Source organism: Rhinolophus sinicus, chromosome 11, assembly GCF_057876585.1.
Source record: "Rhinolophus sinicus isolate RSI-liver-muscle chromosome 11, RSI-T2T, whole genome shotgun sequence".
NCBI lineage: Eukaryota > Metazoa > Chordata > Mammalia > Chiroptera > Rhinolophidae > Rhinolophus > Rhinolophus sinicus.
In genome coordinates, this window is record NC_142511.1 from 20,730,435 (window position 1) to 20,758,337 (window position 27,903).

The 27,903-nt window shown below is 49.7% G+C and overlaps 1 protein-coding gene across 1 annotated transcript in view; it reads left to right on the forward strand.

Annotated features, from left to right (window-relative positions):
• PLXNA2 (plexin A2) overlaps positions 1–27,903 on the forward strand; it is a 205,745-nt gene that overhangs the window by 169,542 nt on the left and 8,300 nt on the right. Inside the window, exons 13-26 of the mRNA XM_019713816.3 lie at positions 71–222; positions 6,594–6,711; positions 8,625–8,761; positions 9,667–9,834; positions 9,977–10,070; positions 14,503–14,742; positions 15,349–15,492; positions 15,777–16,011; positions 18,088–18,230; positions 18,925–19,193; positions 21,101–21,167; positions 21,414–21,560; positions 22,195–22,354; positions 22,725–22,828. Coding sequence (XP_019569375.3) covers positions 71–222; positions 6,594–6,711; positions 8,625–8,761; positions 9,667–9,834; positions 9,977–10,070; positions 14,503–14,742; positions 15,349–15,492; positions 15,777–16,011; positions 18,088–18,230; positions 18,925–19,193; positions 21,101–21,167; positions 21,414–21,560; positions 22,195–22,354; positions 22,725–22,828 — 2,178 coding nt within the window. The remainder of the gene's footprint in view (positions 1–70; positions 223–6,593; positions 6,712–8,624; positions 8,762–9,666; positions 9,835–9,976; positions 10,071–14,502; positions 14,743–15,348; positions 15,493–15,776; positions 16,012–18,087; positions 18,231–18,924; positions 19,194–21,100; positions 21,168–21,413; positions 21,561–22,194; positions 22,355–22,724; positions 22,829–27,903) is intronic.

Here is a 27,903-nt window from a genome sequence, read left to right on the forward strand (position 1 = left end):
GAGGGTTAAGATGCTGTAATCTCCACTCCTGTGCCCAGACAGGGTCGCTGATCCCATTTCCCTCCAACAGATTTTGACGGTATCTGGACCACCTGAAGGAGGGACTCGAGTGACCATCCATGGCGTGAACCTGGGTCTGGACTTCTCGGAGATCGCACAGCACGTGAGGGTCGCTGGGGTGCCCTGCACGCCCCTGCCAGGGGACTACATCATCGCTGAGCAGTGAGTCGTCAGCTCTGGCCTGCCCTTTCCCATGGAAGCTTCCGGGCAGGCACCCTTTCCCCTCCCTTCTCTGGGACTCCTCCGGGATTCACCTCCCATCTCCCATTCCCCGTGGACCCTGCCCCTAGAAGCTGGCCCAGGGCCCTGTCCGTTCCCACCTCCACTCTCAGAGAGTTGTATTCTGTTCCAGTCTCTGTCCCTTGCCTCCTCTGGCATCAGGGCTCCCAGTGCGACGCTGCCCCTCGTTCAGTCCTCACCTGCCCACGGGCATGACTGAATCAGTTTCCGAACCAGCCCAGGCTCCTCCTCTTCCTCCCTGGTCCTCCCCTGCCAGACCCCATTGGAATGCACCCCGCATGGTGGGCTGTGGGCAACAATTTGTTTGGCTCCTGGGGCTCTGACAGCAGCTTAATCCGAGCAGGGCCTCCGCCGGAGCAAATTCATTTATTTCACTAAGGGAAATGTCAGCTGGAAATTAGAAAATAGGCATGTAGTGGCGGACAGGCGAAAAGGGGCTCCAGAAGTGACATATGTTCCAATTTGGGGTGTTCATTTAGCAGTGGCGGCCTCTGTGGAGTTAGTGGGCAGGAGGTGGGCACGAAGCTGGGGTGGGAGGATAGAAGGTGGAGTGCTTCCCTTCCAAAGGAGAAAGGGCGGGGAGCAGCCAGATCACTCTGCATGACTTGTCCTGTAAAGTCAGGTCAAGTCACCCTGGTTCCACTGAGAACACAGCTCTGCAAGGAGTTCTAGGAGCTTGGCCAAGAGCACGGCTTGGGGGAGGGGCTTCTCTCCCTAAGCTCCACCCCCTGCAGCCTCAGGGGGGTGGAGCTTAGAGAGACCGCCTTCTAATCTCTCCAGAGGCAGCCTTTAGTAGCAACCATAAAAATGACATCACTTTGTCTTTTCGTAACACTTGCCCTTTCTCATCCATTATCTCATTTTTAATTGATAAGGACTCTGAGAGCTACATATTGTTATCGTCATTTTACAAAGCAAAAGAGAGAAGTGAAATGACTTTCCCAGTTCATTCAAAGCGTAAGTGGCCAAGGCACAGTTGGAACTCGAGGCTCCTGACTCATACTCCAGGCCTCTTTCCCTTCCTTACCAGTGATGGGGCAAGACGCCTGGGTAAGAGTGGCCTAGAAATTCCATGGTTCTTTAGCATGTGGCTTCCGTGTCAGGGGCCATGATTCCAGTGTGGCCCAGTGCAGGGTCAGAGTCAGAGGGGTGAATTCCCAGACTGTGAGGCCGAGTGTGACCGCTGCCAGCCCCAGCCGGGGAGGAAAGGGAGCTGATCTGATGCTCCAGACCTTCAGATCCTTCAGAAATGATCCTTCACTGACAACCTTATCGCTGCAAGGAATGCTTCTCAGAGGAAAGGCTGGCAGGGTCTACAAGAAAGAGATGAGGAAGGGGGAGAGGACATGACATAAGTAGCGCTTCTGAGCCAGAAGAGGAGATGAAAGCTGTTGGTGCAGAGCCAGGGCAGCCTGCAGAGGTCCTCACAGTCCGAGGTCTTCACAGAGCCCAGCACCCTGCCAGACTGGGCTAGACACTGGGCTTTATTGACCCAAGTGCACTGTGGCCTCCAGGACCTTCCTTGGGCCCTTGGACACAGGCTAAGTCTCCAACTTGATGAGATGCAACAGGACTCCAAAGGAAATGGTTTTGGGGGAGCATTGGTAAGGCTTTGAGCAAACTCTTGGGCAACTGGACATGGACGTGTCATGAGATTTGGAATTCAAATATAGTGTAAATCCTGGCTCCTCCACTGGCCAGCCCTGAAGCCTTAGCAAACTGTTCAGTCTCTCTGACCTTCATCGGCCTAATGGAAAGCATGATTCCTGCAGCACAGGCTTTGAGGAAAATTCAATAAGATTAGAAAATAGAGACTGTAACATGCCATACAAATGTAAGGAAATAGAGTTTTATCTATGAAATCCAGTGTTCTGTGCTCACCTGAGACCATGGGAAAGAAAGTGCCAAGAGAAACTGGAAGAGAGGATATGAAAGGAGCCTAGAAAGATAAATGGTCACCAGGGACCCCTGACAAGGCTGGTGGTCACCCTAGAACACTGCCACTGCTGTTAGGGCAAGGGAAGGGCAGAGGTGGCAAACACACTAGGTCCCTCGACTGGATGCAGCACTGATTTCCAGCTGTGCCAGGCTCATTACTGCTCTCGAGGTTTCAGAGTTTGTTAACATCATTAAAGCCACCATCCTGGGCAAGGAGCAGCAGGCATGATCGTTACAAATGTCTGGGAGAGATGAATTTGGCTCAGTGGGCACGGTGCAGAGTCCCGGGCACAGACAGGACTAGCGGGCATGGTAATGACTCACCATATGTTTGTGCGTGCCATCGATCACTCAGCAATTAGGTGAATGTTGGTTAAAGGGCCCTGCTTAGTCCTGCAATCAGCACCTCCAGGACTATGGAAGGCCAGATGATTCCATCACAGGATGTTTTCCGGGCAGTGGAACGCAAGTTGAGGCTGCAGCCTAGCCCCTCCTGGGACAGGGGCTCTGTGTGATATGGACTCAGTTCCAGGCCTCAGACCCCCTCCCATCATCTGTGGCACCTGTGAACTCAGCCATGACTGGATGGAGGTTAGATGTGTGTGCTCCCCACCCCAGGATGCCCGCTTGTGAGGAGAAAGGCACCGTGTATGCCAGTCCATGGGAGGTGGTGTGGTGTAGGGGGTGAGAGCACTGGCTGGGTGCCAAGAGCTCAGCTATTGATGGTTAGGTGACTTCGGGCAAGTGACTTTGCTCCCTGATCCTCAAATGTCTCACCTGGAAAATGGGTATGTAGAAATAGACGAACTCGGGTGGCCGGTTAGCTCAGTTGGTTGGTGCGTAGTGCTGATAACACCAAGGTTGCCAGTTCGAGCCTCGCATGGGCCACTGTGAGCTGTGCCCTCCTTAAAAAAAAAAACACAAAAAAAAACCTTCTGAATTAAAAAAAAAAAATTATGAAAAAAAAAGAAGAGAAAGAAATAGATGACCTCTACAATCTCTCCCATAGTCCTTAGGATATCAGATGCAGTAAACGATATGCCCCATGGGATCTGCACCTCCCACCATTAGAAAGTTTATTGGTGGCACTAATGTGTCTCCAGAAGCCCCCTGTCAACCAGGAAGAGTCAAGCCTTCAAATGTTGAAGGTAAATAGCTGTTGGACAGCTATTTAGTCCAACTGCTCAATTTATAAGAAGAAAACATCCCCAACACTTGTCTCCTAATAATAAGCCTGTAGCCACCATGCCACCAGGGAGGCCAGGAAGAGGCAGGGAAGGCAGAAGGCCCCAAAAATCAAGCCACAGGAACTTTGCCAACTTGTAAGGCCTGAAGGAGGAAGTGGTGCACACACCACTGCCTGTGGTCATCTACAACCAGGAAAGTAGAGGGCACAGGTGGTTAGCTCTCAGGGCCGTAGGAACGAGCAGGTTTCCCCCCCGCCGCCACCACCACCCCCTCCCCCTGCCAACAACCTCAGCTCCACCCCAGCATTGCTGCCATGTCCACCCTGCCCCCTCCCCACAAGACATACCAATCATTCCATTAATTCTAGAGGCCATAGAGTGGAATGGTCAAAGGCATGAACTGTGGAGTCAGGCTGATGAGGATTTGAATCACGGCTCTGCCACTTGTCAAAACTGTGGCTGTAACGAGTCCCTGAGCATCTCTGAGCCTTAGTTTCATTGTCTGTAGAATGGAGAGCATAAGACCCACCCTCTAGGAGAGCCTGGGGATGACACGAGATCCTCTTACGCAGCAGTAAATTGTGACTCTTATTTGTATTAAGATACAGACTCTGCTTTCGCTTGACCCTCATTCCTCAGTATAACCCTCTCCACTCCCTGTAGCTGCCCTTGCTTCTTCCTTTAACTCTCTAGTCTCCCTGAGCTCAGAGAACAAATGCCTACAACAAATACACTCGTGGATACCTGTCCACCTTCACTGCGAGCACTGGGTCCCAGGAGTAAAAAGGAAGAAGAGTTAGAGGACATTCGGGTTCTGCCAGAGCACCACCTGCTTCCTTAGGACTCTCACCCAGTTCTTAGACCTACCAACCCACACCCTTTTCTACAGCCCATTGCCCCAGTTCCCACTCACTTGATGCAGTTGAACCTCACGCCATGGGTGGGGATAGGGGTCAGCTGCAGTGCTGATGAAGGGAAACCATGGTCCAGCTCTGGGCCCCCCACTGCATCACACCCTTCCAGGCAGGGCATTGGGCAGCCACTCAGCCCTGGACACTGGGCAGTGCCCATCTGCTATCCAGCCCCCTTTTCCTAGATGATTGACATGAAAGGCTTATCTCTTGGGACATGAACTGTGAGCCAAAAAAAATGTTCTAGAAAAGACAGTGTACAAAGAGACCCCAGTCTGTTGTTAACTCCCCACAGGGACAGCTAAACAGGCCATTGTAGGCCTCTTCTCTTGGGCCCCAGGGTGACCCAAAGAGGAACATATATGCCCATGACCTTCACATGTTCTCATATTTCCTCTTTCCATGACTTCAAGCCTGCCGTGATTTCTTCTTTTCTAGAATCACTCCAGCACAGATTGAGAGACAGGGTGGGTGAGGGACAAAAAAGCCCTGAATGAAGAGAGGGAAAGAGACTTATCTGCACCTCTTCTGTACCCCATCTTCCCCCACTGCCCACAATACATAGCTGATTCTCCTCTGGACGTCCTTGAGAGCACAGAGCATGGTTTACAGGATGGTAGGGACCCCAAACAGCGTCACGCGCTAGGACCCAGGAGACAGGATAACAGTTGTAACTCCAAGCAGGTAACAGCATGGAGATCACCACACACAGTACCTTAAATTAGGCTTCTCAAATGCTCCCCTAATGAAGTTTAAGGAGACAGTTATGTGTAAAATGCTAATTGGTCATCACTATCATCCTTACTCTGGGTTCATGATTAATTTATTCATTCATAGAGAAAGGGACGGGAGTGTATCCTTCCTCGTGCATTCAGTACTTTCTTGTTCAGTCTAATACGCTAAACATAATAAGACAGTTATTGCATGTTAAGTAAATATTCACCAGAAGTGAAAGTGCTTATTTGGGATTAACTGTTATGAAGAAGATGGAGATCAGTGCATGCCGTGTGTGCAAGCGTGCGGTGTATTTCTTTAATGCAAGTTTTATTACATCGAAATGAAATCTCTGTTTAGTTACCTTCCTTCCTAGAGAAGCTGTTGAGATAAGCATCGCTCAGTTAAACACGGATCTCCCCCACAGTGCCAGGATAATGCTGGGGATTAGTGCACAGGGGGTCTGTTTTGTTGACTCCCCACTAAGCAAACCTGCCGGAGGCGCCAGGCTGCTCTGAACTCTTCACATGGTGTCAGGGGGAAAGGAAAATCCTTCCCTCTGCCCCTGGGTTCCTTTTTGCTGAGCCTGACGGGGCCTGTTCGCACCCACCCCAGGCCTTATAAGTCCAGGCAAGAGGTACCCCCAACAACCTGATTTCTTCAATCCCTCTCACATCTTTCAGCTGCCCACGCTTTCTAGAAGGCTGCTATGGCCAAGGCAGCCAGTCTCCAGATGTGCTTGTTGTAACTTATCTCAGGCACCAGGGAAGTCATCACTGGGGGTGTTGATCTGCACTTCATGAGAGAGAATGCTGCACCCCCTATTCCCTCCAGCTCTCCTGCTAATATGAGACATGCCTTCCAACCCCAGGGCTGGTTCACTGCCTCACCCGCCAGCTTGGTGTGCTCAGCCCTTGATTAAGTGAGAGCCTAGTGTCCACTGCTGTCCTAATGAACTCATCCACCTCCCAGCCCTTCACCTCCGGACACAGGACTCCACTGCTCCATTGTGCTCCAGGTTGGGGCTCTCACTATCTCACCAGGTTATCTACTCTCTCTTTAAAACTCACTCAGGAAACAAGCCCAGTTGAATCAATTTGGCAAGTAGGCCCTCACTGCCTCTTTTAGGGAGAGTTGCAGTGTTGGCTTATCACATAGGAAACAACATTAAATTACTGCCCCTACATCTCTCTGTTGGGCATGAGGTTTATCCCACAAATACTGGGTAGCCAGCCAGTGCTAACCACTGCACTGGACAGTAGGACTATGGGCTTTTCAGAGAATTAGGCAGCATAGCATTTTGGAGGCACACAGGGCTTTAGAGATGATCTCATCCAACTTCTCACTGCACTGCTGAGAGACTGAAGTCCAGAGAGGGAAAGCACTTTACCCAAGGTCACACAGCTAGATGGGTGAGCAAGTTGTCTTGTTCCAGCACTATCGCCAGACTGTGACGAGTCATTCACTGTGATGGGTGAGCAGGTGGGGGCAGGGATGCCAGCTCTTGCCAAGTCTCTCACAGGAGGGTTTGCTGTCTCCTCAGGATCGTCTGTGAGATGGGCCACACCCTCGTGGGAAACACCTCTGGACCCGTGAGCCTGTGCATTGGCGAGTGTAAACCAGAGTTCATGACCAAGTCCCATCAACAATATACCTTCGTGGTGAGTATTGGGTCTAGTGCAGGGCTACCGCTCCCAGCAAGGGCACACTTCCTTCCAGATTTCTCCCAGGAAGATCTCACTCACCCCCTCCCAAGCCAGGCACCTCCAGGAGACCAGAAAAGGGAACATCCAGCCTCACTTTGCAAGCCTGTTTTTTCAGGTGGGATAGGTGTGTGACTAACAATGCTATGGAGACTTTGGAGTCCAACAGAGCCACAGGTCAGAGTTCTAAATAAGGCAAAATCAGGCCTTTCTTAGAAATCAGATCTTAGAAAGCACTTCCCAGGGTGGGCAGGGGCTGTCCTTTGTCACGGCCAATGTGATATCTTCGTCTAATTCCAGCCTAATGAGGACAGAGTGCCTGTGGGTCCTAATTAAAAAGGTCTGTATTTATCAGCAAGCTATGTTTTCTGCCAAGGTTATTGCAAGTAGGAATTTAGAGGGGTCGCTGGAAATCCTGCAATGATGTCTGTAGGATCAGGGGAGTAGGGTGAACAAGTGAGTTGTTCTATGTGTTGTTGTGGTTATATACACATGCACACATTCACACCTGAAAACATCTCTTCACACTCAGTCAACAGGTAGTAGAATCACAAAGGCTTTCTTTAAAGCTGGCACTGTATTCCTACTGAATCAATAACTTGCTTCTGAAGCCCTGGAGTCTGCTGGGGCAATATTCTTATTGAATCAATAACTTGCTTCTGGGGCCTTCAAGTTCCTTTTCTGACACTTACCTACATTGCCACATTGAGTTCTTCATTAAAAAATGTTAACACCAGTGGGCGGGGTCAAACCAGCCTTGCTAAGAGTTTTGAAAAATCATTAGACCACAAAATTCTATTCTCTGAAGCATTTTATGGCTTGTGGTAGGTTTTCCAGTCTCTGCCTCCTTATCCCAGCATCTGTACCTTTTTCTTGCACTCTCCTCTCTCAGATTGGAGAGAACCACAGCTTACCTAACCTACTCCATCTCCTCCATGGACAGATAGCATCTTGTGTGAGAAGCAAACACAGAAACACTAGATGGACTGAGAACTGTAGAATGTCAGCGCAAGGAGGATCTTTAGACATAATTTAGCTCACCCTGCTCTCTTGACAGAGGAGCAAACAAGCCCAGGACAATCTAGGAACTTGCTTCAGGGCCCATCGCCAGTGAGTGGCTAATGCAGACTACATTAGGCCTGTATAATTGCTCAGTTAAATAAACCTCCAAGTCCACTCCACTGCCCAACAGGCAAAAGCAATTCCTTTATGACTTAGATCAGCTGCCTGATGTATTTTAGGCTAAGTGACATTTCTTTTAAGCTTCAGGCTTAATTTTACAACTTAATGAGCTTTCTAGAAAGTCCCCGCCAACCATGGGCATCCTCCCGGTGCAGGTTGGGGAAGCCATGCCTAAGTTTACTGACAGCTCTGTGCACCAGGCACCCTGCCATGCCCCTCGCATGCTTAGGGAAGGACATGTGCATAGACCATTAATGGAGGAATTTAGCCTCTTGGTGGCACAATCCAGGCAGGGAAGCTTTATTTAGCCCTATCGATTTTGTGCCAAAAAAATCAGTACAGGCTCTAGATAGAGAAGCATTTTCAAATTGTTCTCAATTTGTAAACTAATTGATAGATTAGTCAGTGTCACTTCTGCCTTCCCTTCAGTGTTATGAGCGTGAGACTCCCTGGGGGGTTAATTAATTCTAAAATGTGACCTTTCTGTCTTCCCTGGACATGCCCAGAGCTTCTTCTTAGAAAGGATCTCAGGTCCAGGGTAGACAGAGAATCTTTGGGATTCGAAAAGGCCAGAAAAGACTTTCACTTCAAGCACGGACACAGTCCCTCGTTCTGTCCTTAAGTTTAGCCTGGGTCCATCCCTTTGGGCAAATCCTGAGCTGTGATCATATCTCTGCTTCCTCCTAAAGAACCCTTCTGTGATGTCACTCAACCCGATCCGAGGGCCAGAGTCAGGAGGCACCATGGTGACCATCACGGGCCATTACCTAGGGTCTGGGAGCAGTGTGGCCGTATACCTGGGCAACCAGACCTGCGAGTTCTATGGGTAAGATGGGCCTGAAGGAGCATGAGGACACTGTCCTTGTGTGGCCTGAGCACACACATTCCTGTGCATGTTCACCCATTTACCTGCCCATCAGCTCCAAGTTGTGTGCTAAGTCCTGGACCCAAATACCGTTCCAGTCACTGTGAGAAATATATTCCACTAGGTAATGGCTATCTCACGTGTCACGGGGTGGATACTTCTAAAAGCAATTAGAAGTAAGGGCCATGAGAACTGCTGATGAGAGAGGCTCCCAGGAGCTCTCCAGTCACCCGGGACCACACATTCCTTAGGTCCCCACTATTGTTACTCGAGAAACATGGACATTGCATGGCCTCGGTCCTCAGCAAGCACACAGACTCATGCTCAGGGCATCTCTTCGGCCTGAAACAAATTGAACACCTACCATTTGTCAGATCTATCCAACGGATTGTAGAGAACCCTGAGAGAATTCTGAAACTATGGATGAGAACCCAGTTGGCCCAGTATTACCTGTGAAGCTCCTCCTTGGACCATAACCTCCCTGAGGGCGAGGATTGTGTGTTCACTTCTCTGCATATCGGTGCTCAATGAATATTTATTAACTGACTGACTAGGCTCTAAGCACCAGCTAAGTCATATTCTAGAAAAATCCAGAAAAGGGGAGTCCCCCCAAAGCCCATGAAGTCCTGCCTCTGCCCCACATTCTCTATTTGCTCCCTCTGAGTCCAGAGTTGGATCTCAAGTTAAAAGAGGCACTAATATCCACTGAAAAGGGATACGTTCCATAGTGTACAGTGTAACAGGACAGAGGACGCCAGACGCTTCCTGGTCATACCCTCAGGCTGAGGAAAACCCCTGTTCAAGCCAGAGGGCACCCCCTATTGCCCACGCCTTCCTTCACAACCCTCCTGCTGTCTCCCTGTCAGGCGGTCAATGAATGAGATCGTGTGTGTCTCACCCCCATCGTCCAACGGACTGGGCCCAGTCCCTGTTTCCGTGAATGTCGACCGAGCCCGTGTGGACAACAACCTGCAGTTCGAGTACATAGATGACCCCCGGGTGCAACGCATCGAGCCTGAGTGGAGCATTGCCAGGTGAGGCAGAGGGTGGAGGATGTATCCGGTGCCACGTGGCGCCATCCCTTTGGCCCAAGTGTGGCTTGTGAGAGATCTCAGGGATTGGACTGGTGGCAGCTCGAGAGGGTTTTTACCTAACTTAGCCTCTGCTTGTTCCCAGTGGCCACACACCCCTGACCATCACAGGCTTCAACCTGGATGTCATTCAGGAGCCAAGGATCCGAGTCAAGTTTAATGGCAAAGAATCTGTCAATGTGAGTAACCACAGGCCCGCCCAGCCCTCAGCAAACACAACTGCGTGTCTGTGTTCTGCATCGAGCTCTGTGTTGGGCACTGGAGTATCTGACAACAGGAGAAGAAAGTTGGCTCAAGACACTGAGCCCAGAATCATGGCTTCAAACACCATGCCTGACAATAAATTGTATAATTACAGTATAATCGTTTCATGTCAGAAGGTGATATAATAAGTATATAAATGCAGTGCCTTCTGAGTTTAAAATACAGCACTAAAGGGTCCCTGTTCTATGTCATGTTCACTTTGAGGTCCGATAAGAAGCAGTGTGAGATGCTGAAGAAATTCACTGCGAGCAAATAGTCCCACCCAGGTTGCTCACATGATCAGGCTGAACATTTTCCTTTCCTTCTCTGTGCAGAGCCATGTCATTCTTTTTTTTTTTTTTTTCACTATGGATTTTTGTGATTTTAAAGAAGTTTTCTATCATAAGAGCAGAATGTCTGATAGGTTATAATTTTTTTAGGTTCTACTGGCTCCATGTCACTCTTCTTAGCCAATATTTTCTGAAACATTATTGCATTCCTAATTATAGTCCAGGAGATGCTGGCATTATAAATTATGACCATTATTTTTCATATAAATTGCTATTATTATTGCTTCGACCTTCGGGGGATTGACTAGGCTGAGATGGAGATGGGGAGGATTGTTTTATATATACCCTCTTATCCCTGACACATTCCCAGCAAACTTGAGGCTTCCTTAGGAAACAGAATTACACAAAATGACAGGAAGCTAGAAGGCTAGATCTGGAAAGGTCTCAGGGATCATCTGGTCCAACCTCCCCATTGTAGAGCTGAGGAAACTAAGGCCAGAAAGGAGTATGTCTTGCCCCCCAGTCATGAAGGTGGCTGGTGGTAGGGCCAAGCTAGATTCCAAAAGTCTGGCCTCTTCATAACTAGCCTACATGAGATGCTCCCAGGCTGGGCATTCCATCGTGCCAGAACTGTGAGGACACCTGTATCACAGCTTCAGGACCCACTGTAGTCACAGCTCTTTGGGCGAGGAGAGTACACGCCTCCGTATCCCAGGTGTGGAGCTTGATCCATAGGTAAAGGAGTCTATGCCCCCACTCCACTTCCAGACTGAGGTCAAGTGTCCCCAGTAGCTCACAGACCCCTCTGTCTATCCAACTCCAGGGCCTAAGTGGAAGCGCAGAGGGTGAGGGGTAGGAATGGGAATGGTGAGTTCACACTCAGAGAGGATGAAACGCCAAAACAAATTAGGTGCATTTGTTTTTAATTTAGGTTTTGTTATTATTCAGGTATGGCAAGGCCAACAGACCAGGAGATCCCAAGAGAAGGAGGCCGTGCCACCGTGGTAGGGGGTGGGGGGCACCACAGGGAAATCTCAGCGTAGTTTAAAAAGCAGAAAGAGAAAGGGAACCTGGGGCAAGAGCCTTTATTGTGGTTTCCACAGGAAGTAATTAGCAAGGCTAAGGGAGCAAGTTTATGATGGCACTTTGGATCATTTTAGTGGGCTCTGGGGCAGGACAGAGGCACTGTCCCAAGTTGTCTGGTACCTAGCCCTAGTGTGGTTAGGGAAGGTGGGTAGCTACCCACAGTGTGAAAGGAGGTGGTTGGGGTGTGGGCTGTGGATGTTGCTTGTTTGCATTCGAAAAGCATGCTCTAGCAGGCAGTAGATTGTTTACTATCCCTAGGAATTGGTGAGCCTGGTGAGTGGCTGTCCCTCCAGGGTCAGCAAGGCCCCAGATGTTAAAATATCAGCACACAGAAAATAAAAGACATGGTTAAGATAGTACAGAGGGAATTTTCAAGAATGAGTAATGTGACTGGTAGTCGACCTCCAAAGCCTGCAGCATGAGCCCCGATGAAGTCATCTGAAGAGGAGACTGGACTGAGGAGGCCTTCGCCATACCCACCGTCATCTAAGAAGGCTCAGTCCTGGGTGTCCCCTCCCCTCCCTGGAGGCCTTACCAGCCCTGGGCAGGAATCTCCCCAGCGGTTCCCCCAGCCCACCCACCATGACCTCAGTGCTTCAAGGAGTTAAGAAGTAGTTCCCAATTCCTCCTTCTTGAGAGTTGGGGACCCCCAGCTTCAGTAGTGACCTGCGTGGGGTCTGCAGGCTTTGCAGGCCTGGAGTTTGCAGTTTTCCACCAAGCCCGGCTCCGCAATGGGAAGCTCGTGAACTCTGCCCTGTGCCTTCTCTTTCAGGAGTGGTGGAAGGGAAGGACTTGGCTCTTCAGCCTTACTTGGGCCCCATGGCAGCCGTGGCCCACTGGACCTCCCCTTGCCTTTGGTCATGAAGCAGCCTCAGTGAGAAGTGAGAAGGGCTAAAGGGAAGGCCGCAAAACCCAAAGGAATGTTTGGCCAACAAAGTGCCGATGCAGCACAGGGCAGGAAGCAAACAGAGGCCGCTTGTTTGGAAGTGATTTGCTTATTCATAGAGGAGTCCAGGCTGGGGGAACTGGAATGAGCGGGGATGAAGAGGGAGTGGGGAGTGCAGACACACTCAGGCTGTGTGTCTGTCCCGCGGAGCCCAGAGTTGGAGACTCCCTGACGCACTTTTACCTGTTTAACTGTACCCCCCATTTTCCCCATGCCAGAGTGTCCCCAACTGGAACATGAAAGGGACATTAGGCTTGTAAGGAGCTGCTGAAGTGTGAGCTGAAAAGGACAGGGATGGGAACTGACCCCCAACATACCGTGAAGCCCTCAGTGAGCTGTGGTTTAAACTCCGACTCCCTCTGCACAGGGAGGGTTAACACTTGGCCTTGGAGCTCTGACGTAATGTTTGTGCAAGTGTCAGCTCTTCTGTGCTTTCACACGCGGTCTTGTTTTCTGGACATGAGGTCCGAGTAAGTGTATGTTGGCCAGACACACATGTGCAGACCTGCCAGGATGGCATGTACTTGAGCAGGCTGAGTTCTCACAGATGCCCTTGGCTGTTACTGGGACACTGTGGCTCCCAAAGCTGAAACCAAGCCATGGGAGTAGGAGTCCAGCTTTTATTCCCAAGCCCCACGTGGGTCCTGTCATGGTTTCTTCAGTCCGGCTGCTGCCTTGGGCAACCCCAGAGCTAAACCAGATGAGACTATGGCACAGTTCATACTGAGCAGGGGCCAGCCCAGCTAGGGTTTTAGTTGTGAGACTAAGATCCACCAAGAAAGAAAGGACATTATGAAGTCAGTGTCAGTACTAAAGTTACAACCTAGGCAGAGTTAGGGAGAGGAGAGGGACCCTAAGCAGAACATTTAAAGAGTTGAAGTCTCCTTTTCGTTCATCAATGTAGTCAATAAACGTTAAATGAACACCTACTATATGCTGGCAAAGTGCTCATCGCACACTATGTCCTGCTCACCCCCACCCCCCGCCTCCTCACACACACACACACACACTCACATTCATACCCTGCACTGCTTCTGCCCTAATTTTCCCCCAAACCTCCCATGCTCCCTCATCCCTGGGCCTTTGCCGCTGTTCCCTCTGCCTGGGACTTGTTCCCCTCCCCCTCCCTCTCCTTGTCTAGGTAAGTCCTACTCATTGTTCACGTGAAATTTCATTCATTTCTCCCAAGGGAAAGCTTCACCCTGTCTGCACAGTCAGACACACACACACACACACACACACACACGATCACGGCCACACACAGACATTCCCACAGTACCTGTCTGCACAGTCACACACACACACACGATCACGGCCACACACAGACATTCCCACAGTACCTGTCTGCACAGTCTCACACACACACACACACACACACACACACAATCACGGCCACACACAGACATTCCCACAGTACCTGTCTGCACAGTCTCACACACACACACACACACACACACACACACACACGATCACGGCCACACACAGACATTCCCATAGTACCTGTCTGCACAGTCACACACACACACACGATCACGGCCACACACAGACATTCCCACAGTACCTGTCTGCACAGTCTCACACACACACACACACACACACACACACGATCACGGCCACACACAGACATTCCCACAGTACCCAGGGCTACCCCACCAGGGCTCTCCTCACATCCCTTCATGCATTTCACATGCTTGTGCCCCTACTGTGTCCCCAGCCCTCTTGACAGGAATATGTTACACTTACTGAATCCTTTGTCTCTCCCCACTAGACTGTGACTATTTCACTAGATGGCCCCAACTCCTAGCACAGTACCTGACACAAAGTAGGCACTCAGTGTTGGTGAATGAATGAGGTTAAATAAAATTCACCAACCCAAAACAATCAATTTTATAGCCCTTTTCCTCAACGGGTTCACCATCTAATGAAGAGAAGCAAGCCACCCAGTGGTGATGGTGACAGCCAAAACAAGCAGAGGGAGGGAGGGGCGGCAGCGGGACCCCAACGTCACTCACTCAGTGTTTGAATGCTACACTCTGGGCCTCTTAGGTGTGTAAAGTTGTGAACACCACCACCCTCACCTGCCTGGCACCCTCTCTGACCACTGACTACCGGCCAGGCCTGGACACTGTGGAACGGCCAGATGAATTTGGATTTGTCTTTAACAACGTCCAGTCCTTGCTCATTTACAACGATACCAAGTTCATCTACTACCCCAACCCAACCTTTGAGCTGCTCAGCCCCACTGGAGTCTTGGATCAGAAGCCAGGATCCCCCATCATTCTGAAGGTAGGAATGTGAGGAGGGCAGGGATGGTAGTGAGCACCGCTTTCCCCTGGCCTTTCTTGTGCTCCTTCTGCACATATGCGCTCACACAGCTGTCATCTGTCTGTAAAGGGAGCTTGTTTATAGATATTGACCCACCGAGCGATATATCTTGCACCTGGGATTTCCAAAATTCACTAGAATAGCTCTTTGTTCTTGTGAGCTTTGAGACCCAACTTCTACAGTAAGTTGGAAGTAACGACTGCCTTTATTGGCCACTTCCATGGTCACTGTAAGCTGCACACATATTTCAGGAGGTCACGGCTCCCTGGTAGAAGTGTTTCACTGCTCCACCACTTTCATTATGTCCCAGGTGTCCTCCCCGCAAGTTTCACTTGTGTAGTGTTCTGTCTCCCCTTTCTCTCTCCCACTCTCTTCTCTTCCTGTCTTTAATTCTCTCCTCCCTTCATTTCTCTCCAAATCGTGGCGTTTGGAGTCCCTCTACAAGAACTTAACCATGGAGTCCTCTATTGGTTATTGCACTGCTGCCCTTTCCTCCTTAATCTCTCTCTGTAAGCTTTTTTTAAAATAGGCATGTGTGCATGTGTCAATTATTCCTGCTATCTACAGGGCAAAAACCTCTGCCCTCCTGCCTCTGGAGGTGCCAAGCTCAACTACACGGTGCTGATTGGAGAGACCCCGTGTGCTGTCACCGTGTCTGAGACACAGCTCCTCTGCGAGCCCCCCAACCTCACGGGGCAACACAAGGTCATGGTGAGTGAGCACGCTTTATGATTTTCTCCCTTCCTCTCCATACATACGTAATCCGTCCTAAAGACGGGCTCTCTCTTCCACCTTTCCCATACCTTATTTCCAAGTCCTATGTCAAAATGGGTAGAAGTCAAGAACACCAGGAAAGGAAGGCGGGTAATCAGCAAGAAGTTGTTTTCTGTCCAAATCTGCACTGTACGGTCGTGGTCTCTCATGTGCCTTCTGAAACGATAAGGATTCAACGGCAGGCCAGGGCTCTACAGCGTGTGTGTGTGTGCGATGCGCAGGTTCACGTGGGCGGGATGGTGTTCTCTCCGGGCTCGGTGAGTGTCGTCTCAGACAGCTTGCTGACCCTGCCAGCCATCGTCAGCATCGCGGCGGGCGGCAGCCTCCTCCTCATCATCGTCATCATCGTGCTCATCGCCTACAAGCGCAAGTCTCGGGAAAACGACCTCACTCTGAAGAGGCTGCAGATGCAGATGGACAACCTGGAATCCCGGGTGGCGCTGGAGTGTAAGGAAGGTACGTCAGGCTCTCCCTTGCGTCCTGGAGCCCTTTTTCTTCAGCAGCCTTATTACCTCCCTCCTTATCAACAATGCTCATCTTTACTTAGCCCCCTCCCACCCCAAGCCATTGCACTCCACTTTGACCTGTTTCCCATAAACTTCCTTTGCCCGCAAGGTCGAGAAGTCCTACTAAGAATACCCACAGTGAGGCCCCAGGCCTGATGACATTGTTCTGTCCCCTGTGCCCTGACTCATCCGGCAACCTGGCCGCCTTCTTTCCCTCTCAGGGCCTCAGTCTCCCCACAGTCAGAATCTCAGCCCCTAGATGCCCCACGTGAGAGGGTCCCACTCCTTTTGCATAACACCCTGGAGTATGGAAGCAGCAGCAGCAGGGAAGCCAGGGGGCACCTCACTTGCTTCCCACCCCACCCCGGTCCCCAGAGTTTATTTTCTGTCTGTGCAGCAGGCTGAGCCTCTGTAGCACACGTGTTGGCATCTTTGGCCGTGGACATGTGTGGGAGTGGAGATTGTGTTTTCTTCCATCTCCCACTCAACCACAGCTACAAGGTGACAGGTGTACCTGGCGTCCCCTCAGGCTGAGAACCCAGTGGGCGCTCTAGGTAAACATTTCAATTAGAAATCAAAACACTTCTCCTTTTGCTGCGAATGTCAGGATCAGAAACAAGCCCTCTGCTAGATGAAAAGAGCTGGGCTGGGGAAGATGGGGAAGGGCTTCTCCTGGTGCCAGGTCTGAGGAGTAGGGACCAGGAATTCACGAGGACACAGGCCACCAAGGAGAGGATCCCCTTCAGGCTCATGGCCAGGGTGCCCCAAGGCTGGGTTTGGTTTTGTTCTCAGTTTCCTCTGTGTGTGTGTGTGTGTGTGTGTGTGTGTGTGTTAAAATATACATAACATAAAATTTACTATTTTAACTTTCATTGTCTCTACACCCAGTGCTCTGCCCTCCTCCAGTTCTGTGGCATTAAGTACATTCACATTCTTGTGCAGCCATCACCACTATCCATCTCCATAACTTTCCCATCTTCCCCAACTAAAACATTATATTCAGTAACCAATAACCCCCACCCCCCTCAATACCCCCTTCCCTCAGCCCTTGGCAACTACCATGCTACCTTCTGTCTCTATGAGTTTGACAACTCCAGGTACCTCACATAAGTGGAATCATACAGTAGGTGTCCTTTTGTGTCTGGTTTCTTTCACTTAGCATAATGTCCTCAAGATTTATGTATGTTTTCACGCGTGTCAGAACTTCCTTCCTTTATAAGGCTGAATAGCATTCCATTGACTGTGTAGACCACATTTTGATTATCCATTCATCTTTCACATTTGGGTGGTTTTCACCTTTTTGTATTATGAATAGTGCTGCTGTGCACATGACTGTACACATATCTGTACAAATTCCTGCTTCCAGTTCTTTGGGGTAGATACCTAGGAGTGGACTTGCTGGGTCACATAGTAATTCTGTTTAACTTTTTAAGGAGCCACCAAATTGTTTTCCAGAGCAGCTGCACCAATTTACATCCCCACCATCAATGCATGAGGGTTCCAGTTTTTCCACATCCTCGCCAACATTTGTCATTTCCTATTTTTTGGTAATAGCCACCTCAGTGTGTATGAAGTGGTATCTCATGGTAGTTTTGATTTTCATTGTCCTCCAAGATTTTGCATCTTGATTTATTCTTCTGCTTGGAAAAGGAGAGTAAAGCTGCCTGTTTGGTCTTTGCTTGATCCCCTTGGCCACTGTCTCTCCCCTGCTTCCAGCACCTACAGCCCCTGCATGACCCAGGTCATGGTGTCCTTCCTTTTCCTTTGTTTTAACTCCACTTGTAATACATAGAGAGGAAATCCAAAATCATAGATACGTACAGAGGAAGAAATACTATAGAAATCACTCATCACCTAAGAAACGCAGCCTGGAGATAGCTCATCCCCTCTGGAGATGCATCCCTACATCCCTCCCTGTTGATACCCCCCCAGGCCCTCCATTTCTCCTTCACAAACTCCTCCTGCCTTCCCCTACCCTGCCCGGGTTCCCTTCCTAAGCCTCTCTGTCTCCACTGCACTTTTGTAGCTTTTGCTGAGCTCCAGACAGACATTAATGAGCTGACCAGCGACCTGGACCGCTCAGGAATCCCCTACCTGGACTATCGCACCTATGCCATGCGAGTCCTGTTCCCCGGCATCGAGGACCATCCTGTTCTCCGGGAGCTGGAGGTAACACCTGTCTCCCTGGCCCAGCTGTGCAGTAAGGACTCAGGGCCTGGGTGTCCTAGGCTAGGCCGATGGGGCTCAGCAGCTCAGGTCAGGAATGAGGAGGATAAATTGCTCGTAAGAGCATCACTGCAACAGGGGTGTTTCTGATCAGGAAGATCGTGGCCAGGGGGGCACCCTGGCTTTGTGGGATGGTTCCAGGGCAAGGCTCGTTGTCATTTTTAAACTAATGACTAAATTAACTACAATGCTGCCTCATTCTCAAATGGATTTAAGGTATCTTAACGAAAGATGCATGATTCTGTAAGGTTTGTTTGTTCATTTGTTAGTTTGTTTTACTAAAGATGATAAACCAGGACAGAGATGATGAAGGGGAGACTAGTAAGCCGAGTGGGTCTGATCAGGTATTTCCTATGGGGTCTCCTTGGGCAAATCAAAGAGACAACATCCCCACTGAGGGCCCAGCCTGGAGCCCACCCCTCCCAACCCAGGGGAAGGTCAGAGCAGACTATAGGGTTCAGAGACTGGCCATTCCTACATCATTCTGGGTGGGGTGGTTATGAGTGTTATGGAGAGGGTCCTACAGCTGCTATCATTACCAGCAAAGACCCTCAGTGAGAGTCGGGCTAGGAGGCTTGGAGCTGCCCTCTGAAGGTGCGCCCATCACGCCCCCCCCCCCGCACCCCCTCCCCACCAGGTGCAGGGGAATGGGCAGCAGCACGTGGAGAAGGCCCTGAAGCTCTTCGCCCAGCTCATCAACAACAAGGTCTTCCTGCTGACCTTCATCCGCACCCTGGAGCTGCAACGCAGCTTCTCCATGCGCGACCGTGGCAATGTGGCATCACTCATCATGACTGGCCTGCAGGGCCGCCTGGAATATGCCACCGACGTCCTCAAGCAGCTGCTGTCCGACCTCATCGATAAGAACCTGGAGAACAAGAACCACCCCAAGCTGCTTCTCCGGAGGTTTGAGCCGCAGCCAGGGCCTGGAGGGTGGCAGGGGTCTTAGCAGGGACCCCGGGCCCATGAGAGCGGGTCCCCTAAACAGCATGAGTGGGTTCTGCTCCCCAGAAAGGCCTGTGCCTGCACAGACCTTCCTTCGGCCAGGCGGCTGTAGGGAGCCTGCAGCTGCTAAACATGATGGAGGAGCACAGGCCTCAGCTCAGATCTCGACTTGAAACCCAGCTCTGCCACCTGCTAGTTGTGTGAACTTGGGCCAGTGACATGGCCTCCCAGCCATTTAGTTTGGTCATGCACAAAATGACATGAAGCACGCCTGTCTCGGAGTCTCTCTCCCTCCCTGTGCATCTAGAACTGTGCTGTCCAACAGGGGAGCCACATGTGACTATTCATTAAAATGAAATAAAACGTAAAATTCATCTCCTCCATTGCCCTAGCCACATTCCACCAATACCACCACATATTGGCCACCATATTGGACAGTGCACATAGAGAACATTCTAGCACAAGGTTCTGTTGGACGGCACCGAGCTAGAGGTTTAGTGCAACCCGTACCTCCGGGGCCCAGCTTCCTGGACCTGAATCATGGCACATCCATCCCGTGTCCCCTCCCCACTTGCCCTTTTCCTGGTGGAGGATAGGGTTGGACACTTTGGCATCCATCCCCTCGCTGACGCTCTCTGGAGGCCCCAGCGAGCCAAGCGCAGCTGTGGAATAAACCACCTGTATTTCACTGGCTTCCCTTTAGCCTTCTCCTAGCAAGGTCTCAGGCTTCCAGGCCCCACGTGGGGTGAGGAGGGAGGAAGAATGGCTTTGTCTTAGGAGAACTGAGCCCCTATCCTGCCAATCTGAACATTAGAAACTCTCATTAAGACCTGTTGTACTTAAATTAGAGCTAATCTCAGACACAATGCGAGGAGAAGGTGCTGGGAGGGGCCCGGGGAGAAAGCTACAATTTCTTCTACATTGTCACTCTCTCCCAGAGCCAGATCGCTGAGCAGCCCTGGCAAATGCCTGGGATTTACTGCAACCAGAGGGTGTAATTTCCACCACGCGCAGGGAGGTGAAATACCCCCCAGGCATCCCCATCACTGTGGATCTGTCACAGCTGGTCTGTTCCTTCCTGAGTCCCCAGATCCAAAGCCCAGGAATGGGGGTGGGGGAAGGGTGGTGCTTGCAGAAGCAGATCCCGTCAGCTAAACACTTAACACACTGCTCTCCCTATCTAAGGGGCTGGGATCCATACCCCACATGACAGCAACCATGACAGCTATTGGATACTAGGTGTTATTCTTAGCACTTTACATATATTAACTCATTCAACCCTGACAACAACCCTATGGGACAGATATCATCATCATCATCATCATCATTATAATCATCCCCATTTAGAGATGGGGAAACTGAACCCTGAGAGATGAAATCACTTGCCCAAGGTCACACAGCCAATAAGTACATGGCAGAGCCAGGATTTGAACTCAGGCAGTCTGATTCCGAGTGTTTGGAAAAGTAGGCACCAGGCACCCTCTGGACACACCAAATAGAGTATAGTACTCAGGCATGCAAGAAATCCCAGAGGGACAAGCAAACTGTTTATCACCCTGAGGCCAGACGGGAATAGAGCGCACTGGTTCTTTATAGCCCTGTGGGATGTGGTACTGGGCAGCTTTACCTGCAGCTTGGAGTACCACTCCTTTTTCACAGGAAATTGGGGCCCAGAAAGAAGAAACCTCGGGCGCAGGCTACACTTGTCGTTACTGGTAGAGTTGGGCTCGGACCCAGGTGTCCTGGCTTCCAGCCCTGTGTCCTTCTGTGCCTGTTGTCCTGTTGGGCTATGGCCCACACAACAAAGCAGGCCCCTGCTCTGAGACCACCTCATAAAGGACTGCCCCTTGTCCCTTCTCCCTCTCCAGGACAGAATCTGTGGCTGAGAAGATGCTGACCAATTGGTTTGCCTTCCTCCTGCACAAGTTCCTGAAGGTGAGAGTGGGCATGAGACGGGGGGGGGGGGGGGGGGGGGGGGGGGGGGGGGGGGGCCCGCAGTGGAGAGCAAGAGCAAGTTGGGGGGCTGCTCCTCTGAGCCTGGCCGTCAGGACGAGACAGGGACCCCTTCACGCTCAGGGACCTGCCTGGCCAGGTGCTGCAGAGCCAAGGGGCCTGGGGTGTGGGCAGGAGAGGCGGGCAGGAGGCTGACGCCCCCACGTGCCGTCCCCGTGTGCGCCCCAGGAGTGTGCGGGGGAGCCGCTCTTCATGCTGTACTGCGCCATCAAGCAACAGATGGAGAAGGGGCCCATCGACGCCATCACGGGCGAGGCGCGCTACTCCCTGAGCGAGGACAAGCTCATCCGGCAGCAAATCGAGTACAAGACCCTGGTGAGGAAGCCGGCGCTGCGGAGACAGCTTGGACCTCCTACCTCTGATTCCTCCTTTACCCTCTGGCCACAAAGCCAGTCTGAGGGGTCCAGAAAGAGGCTTGAAGCCTGACCAGTCTGGGGCAAGTCCAAGTGTACCAAGGACAGGCAGACCCATCCACCCGGCCCCCCTCCCATCTCACTTGTTGGGCCCCTGGAGCTCTCACCTCAGTTTACCGGAGATAATGTTGGGTGGAGAAAAAAGATCCCCTGCCATTAGCAATGAGGAAATGAGCATCGTGGGACAGAATGTGAGTGTGGATTCCTAATAGAGAGGCGTCAGGGAAGCAGAGGCCGGCCCTTGGTACAGCTGGAGCCGTCCCGGAAGCCCAGGACGCCTTGTTCCAGGGTTACAGCTCCCGCAGCCATCCAGGAGCTAAAAGTCGAGTCCCAGTTCTCTGAGAGAGAAGAGGGGGGCAGAATGTCTCAGGCCATCACTGGCGGATGGCAGGGAGGTGACAGAAAGTGAGGAACAGACAGAGAGGCACCATTTCTCCTGGGGAGGGGGGCGAGGAAAGAAGATTTCCTTCGGAGTCCTCACTCTCCCTCAACTGCTCCCTCAACTCCCTCCTGCCCCCCTTTCTTGCCACTTGTAGATCCTGAACTGCGTCAACCCCGACAACGAGAATAGTCCAGAGATCCCAGTGAAGGTGTTAAACTGCGACACCATCACACAGGTCAAGGAGAAGATCCTCGACGCCATCTACAAGAACGTGCCCTACTCCCAGCGGCCGAGGGCCGTTGACATGGACTTGGGTAGGAGGCCTGGCTTGGCGTGTGGGTCCAAGGGGGCACAGGTGGCTTCCAAAAGGGCATTCGGCTGTGGGAAGGGATGGGAGCCCTGCCCTGCACAGGGCCCCTCCTAGGGGCGTGACTGGGTCCTGCCCAGGTGAGGGACCACCTGAAATACTACTCCCAGAGCATTTCCTGCTTAGATGTGGCGCCTCTGGTGAGGCCCACGCTTCTGCCCAGCTGTCTGGACCCCATGGAACCCTAGACATAAAGTGCTATCACTGCACCAGCTTGAGGGGGCCGGGATTGCCAGGTCCCTAGAGGAGGTAGGACTGGGTGGATCTGGCTGCAGACCCCACCCCCTCACGGTGATGGGCACCACCCCTCCACCCAGAGTGGCGTCAAGGCCGGATTGCCCGGGTTGTGCTGCAAGACGAGGACATCACCACCAAGATCGAGGGTGACTGGAAGCGGCTCAACACACTGATGCACTATCAGGTGAGGGTGGCGCCTCTCGGTTTGGGAAGCGGCTTTGCTCCAGGACCATTGTCCCAACTCTCTTCTTCCCTCTAAGGTGTGCTCCTAGGACCTCGAAAGCCTGAAAGGGTTTTTTTTTTTTTAATTTATTGGGGTCACAATTGTTAGTAAAATTACATAGATTTCAGGTGTATAATTCTGTATTACATTATCTATAAATCCCATTGTGTGTTCACCACCCAGAGTCAGTTCTCCTTCCATCACCATATATTTGATCCCCTTTACCCTCATCTACCACCCCCCACCCCCTTACCCTCTGGTAACCACTAAACTATTGTCTGTGTCTATGAGTTTCTGTTTCTTATTTGTTTGTCTTGTTCTTTTGTTGTTTTTGGTTTATATACCACATATCAGTGAAATCATATGGTTCTCTGCTTTTTCTGTCTGACTTATTTCGCTTAGCATCATACTCTCAAGATCCATCCATGTTGTCACAAATGTTCCTATATCATCTTTTCTTACCGCCGAATAGTATTCCGTTGTGTATATATACCACAACTTCTTTATCCATTCATCTATCGAAGGACATTTTGGTTGTTTCCATCTCTTGGCCACTGTAAACAAAGCTGCAATGAACACTGGAGCACACGTGTCTTTATGGATAAATGTTTTCAGATTTCTTGGGTAGATACCCAGGAGAGGGATTGCTGGGTCATATGGCAATTCTATTCGTAATTCTTTGAGAAACCTCCACACTGCCTTCCATAACGGCTGCACCAGTCTGCATTCCCACCAACAGTGTATGAGGGTTCCTTTTTCTCCACAGCCTCTCCAACACTTGTTACTATTTGTCTTGTTGATGATAGCCATTCTGACTGGGGTAAGATGATATCTCATTGTGGTTTTTATTTGCATTTCTCTGATGATTAGTGATGTTGAGCATTTTTTCATATGTCTATTTGCCGTTTGTATGTCCTCTTTGGAGAAATGTCTCTGCAGGTCGTCTGCCCATTTTTCAATTGGGTTGTTTGTTTTTTTGTTGTTCAGTTTCATGAGTTCCTTGTATATTTTGGATATTAGCCCCTTATCGGAGGCACTGTTTGCAAAAATCTTCTCCCATTCAGTTGGTGGCCTCTTTATTTTGTCGATGGTTTCTTTTGCTGTGCAGAAGCTTTTAAGTTTCATATAGTCCCATTCGTTTATTTTAGCTTTTACTTCCATTGCCTTTGGAGTCAAATTCATAAAATGCTCTTTGAACCCAAGGTCCATAAGTTTAGTACCTATGTTTTCTTCTGTGCAGTTTATTGTTTCAGGTCTTATGCTTAAGTCTTTTATCCATTTTGAATTAATTTTGGTACATGGTGACAGATAGCAGTCCAGTTTCATTCCTTTGCACATGGCTATCCAATTCTTCCAGCATCATTTATTGAAGACGCTGTCTTTCCTCCATTCTATGTTTTTAGCTTCTTTGTCAAAAATTATCTGTCCATATTTATGTGGTTTTATTTCTGGGTTCTCAGTTCTATTCCATTGGTCTACGTGTCTGTTTTTCTGCCAATACCATGCTGTTTTGATTATTGTAGCCCTGTAATACAAGCTAAAGTCAGGGAGTGTGATACCTCCAGTATTGTTCTTTTTTCTTAAGATTGCTTTGGCTATTCGGGGTCTTTTGTGGTTCCAAACAAATCTGATGATTTTTTGTTCTATATCTTTAAAAAATGTCATTGGGATTTTGATGGGATTGCATTAAATCTGTATATTGCTTTGGGTGATATGGCCATTTTAACTATGTTGATTCTTCCAATCCATGAGCATGGAATGTCTTTCTATTTCTTTGTGTCTTCTTCAATTTCTTTCAAAAAAGTCGTATAGTTTTCAGCATATAGGTCTTTCACATCCCTGGTTAAGTTTATTCCTAGGTATTTTATTCTTTTTGTTGCAATTGCAAAAGGAATTGCTTTTTGTATTTCTTTTTCTGAGATTTCATTGTTGGTATATAGGAAAACAATGGACTTTTGTACATTGATTTTGTAGCCAGCAACTTTACTGTATTCGTTGATTGTTTCTAATAGCTTTTTGGTGGAGTCTTTAGGGTTTTCTATATATAGCATCATGTCATCTGCAAAGAGTGACAATTTAACTTCTTCATTCCCAATTTGGATGCCTTTTATTTCTTTCTCTTGCCTGATTGCTCTGGCGAGGACACCAGATTTTCTTAATCTTTTCTTTCCTCCTCCTCCCTGAGCCTCCGGCAGTGATTCTTAGCCCTCGCTGCCCATTAGAATTACTTGGGGAAACTTGTCAAAAATGAGTGCCACACCCACCCCGAGAAACTGACCTAACTGGTGTAGATAAGACTAGGCATTGCCATCCTGTTAGCTCCAGGTCTGCAGAAAAATTCCTATTGTGAAGTCCTCCAAAAGGACAACCACCATGGGCGTACACGGCTCACTTGCAACGCACCAGGAAATTGGATAAACTTGTCTTCATGTTTTTCATCCTGCCACTTGCTAGCTGGTGTCCTTGGGTAAATTACTTAATCTCTCATCCTTTTTATCTGTAAAATGGGATTAATGGTGATCCCTGCCCTGTAAAGTAGTGTGGAATAGATTAAATATAGTAGGTAAAGTGTTGGGCACATTGGCAGACACACTGAATGAACAGTCCAAAAAAAAAAAAAATCCCAGCAGAATAACGAAAGATCCAGTTGTAATGCATCCTGTAGAACAATTGTATTGACTCCCCCATTCCCTCCCACAATAAGCACTCTCAGCCAGGGGTCTCTGTAAGAGTAAGCACAGGGAGGCAGGTGGGAACTCAGGAAAAATAATAAAATAGAAGCTGAAAGTGAGAGACACCAAGAGAAATTAACCAGAGGAAGTGCCTGAGGCTGCAAGACCCAATGGAACTGTCTGATTCCTAACATCCTGTGTCTGTGCCTCCTGTGGGAGGGTGTAGAGGGCTGGGGGGCTGGGCTCTGAGGCACTGAATTGCCGAAGGCCAGGAAGCTGGGCCCTAACAGCCAACAAGAGCTGGCTGGGAGCCTCCCCAGCACTAGAGGGCACTGGGGAAACCCCGAAACCCTCCTCTCCAGCCTCCATCTCCCTTCCTGGCCTGCATTGTCCACCCCAGATGGAGGGAGTATGATGCAGTGGGAAGAGAGAAAGGACTTTTTGAGCTGTATTTAAACCCAAGCTTCCCCACTCACTGGCGGTATGACTTTAATCCCTCGGAACTGGGCTCCTTATCTGTAAAATGGAAATAGCAGCCTTACCTGTGAAGGCAGTTGGAAGGATTAGAAACAACAGGTGAGGTTCCCCAGATGTATGCAGACATCCTTGGGAGCCACACGTATTTCATGTTGACCCCACCCCTACTTCAAGGTGCTTCATGCATCCTGTAGAACAGTTGTAATGAACCAATTAGAGCTGGAGAAGAAGGTGCAAAATAGAATAGCATTATGCCCCTAAATTAATAGTTTCTCTAGGGCGGGAGTGGGGTCTTTCTTCTCTGTCTGTGATACCCTAGTTCTGTTGCTTGGCTGTCCTTCCGATGGCTCCCAGTCAGAAGAAAGGAATATACTGTTCTTACCGTGCTCATCATACAAAGCACTTTCAATTCCCTGATGTCATTTATCATTCATGTATTCAATCATTCCTCAAATATTTACTGAGCTTTACTGAGTGCAAAGCATTTCCCACACACTGGCCCTGAGTGACGGGGGACCACAGGGATTATTCCTCCCTTTGGGAGACGATGATGGTGATGATGCTCGTAGGAGCAGCACTAATACCACACTTAGGAGGGCTCCCTGGGCACCAGGCCCTCCCCGCAGCCTTGCGTGTCCTAACTCCTTTAATCCTCACAAAAACCCAGACAAGGTTATTATTGCCTTTGACAAGTGCGACAACTGAGGTGCAGAGCAGGTAAGTGACTTTCCCCAAGTCGTGTAGCCGGGAAGTAGCACAGTCAAGGTCAGACCCAGTCAGGCATCTTGACCTCGGATTTGTACTGCCTGTTGGTTAAGAGAAAGAAAGACTGGGGACAAGAGAGAGTTAGTGACCAGACCTGGAACGGAGTTTAACTGTGGTCATTCGAGTCATCTTGTGAATCTTCCTTTAGGTGACAACAAACCATAAAAATGGTAACGTAATCTGTTCTTCCTGGGAGTGTAAACCTCTGCCCCTGCCAGCTTTTCAAAGTATCATTTCTAGGCTGTCAGTTGCAAGGAGAGTTCCTGAAAAGATAGAGGTGGAAAGGTCCCCCACAGTTGCAGACCTAGTGTTTACGGTGCAAACTGCTGGCTCCCAGGAGCTGGCCCAGCTGGGAAATCATGGAGCACCGGCACCTTTCAGGAGCTGTGAAGAGGGCAGGACCCCCAAGCTTTGGGCCATTATGTCAAAACACTGTCCTCTTGTTACCCTCCCTGGAGTCAAAGGTCCTTGGAGCTCCTGCAGAAGAAAATCTGCATAATCTTAATTAACAAAGAGATGTTAAAAAATTTCCCAGGCTCCCGCAGATTTATAGGGAGGGTAAAATTAAACACCACTACTAAAACCAGCTATCAGGGAATCTCGTTAGCACTAATGTTCATTTATAGTTCGACTTCCCAACATTTAATTCTTTTTTGGTGGGAGAGCGGGACTGAGAATTTAAGACCCAGAAAGATGGTTTTATGACTGGTGCAGCTACAAATCAAACTTATAAAGTTCATAAAAATTGTTAAAATAAAAAATGGTTTAATAGGAATGTTTTATGGCCCATAACATTATTATAGCTGTTTTATTCCCTGGCGTTAGGGGTTTAATTGGATCGCTACAATTCTGGGGATTCACCGTTTTTATTGGATAGAGGGTAATCTTAAATCCTAATGGCCCCCAAATGTCTTCAATATGGCTCCTCATTTATCATCCCTTGCCCTCTAGGCTGGGTGCTGAGCCTGGACACCCTCACAGAGAATGGGGCAAGACACCATCTTTCTTTCTGACTCCCCAAGAACAGTTGTTCTGTTGGGAAAACTCCTCAAGGTGGTCCAGGCATTATAGGACCCAGTCCAGAAAAAAATCAGACCGAAAGGGAAGAGGGACTTCAGACCA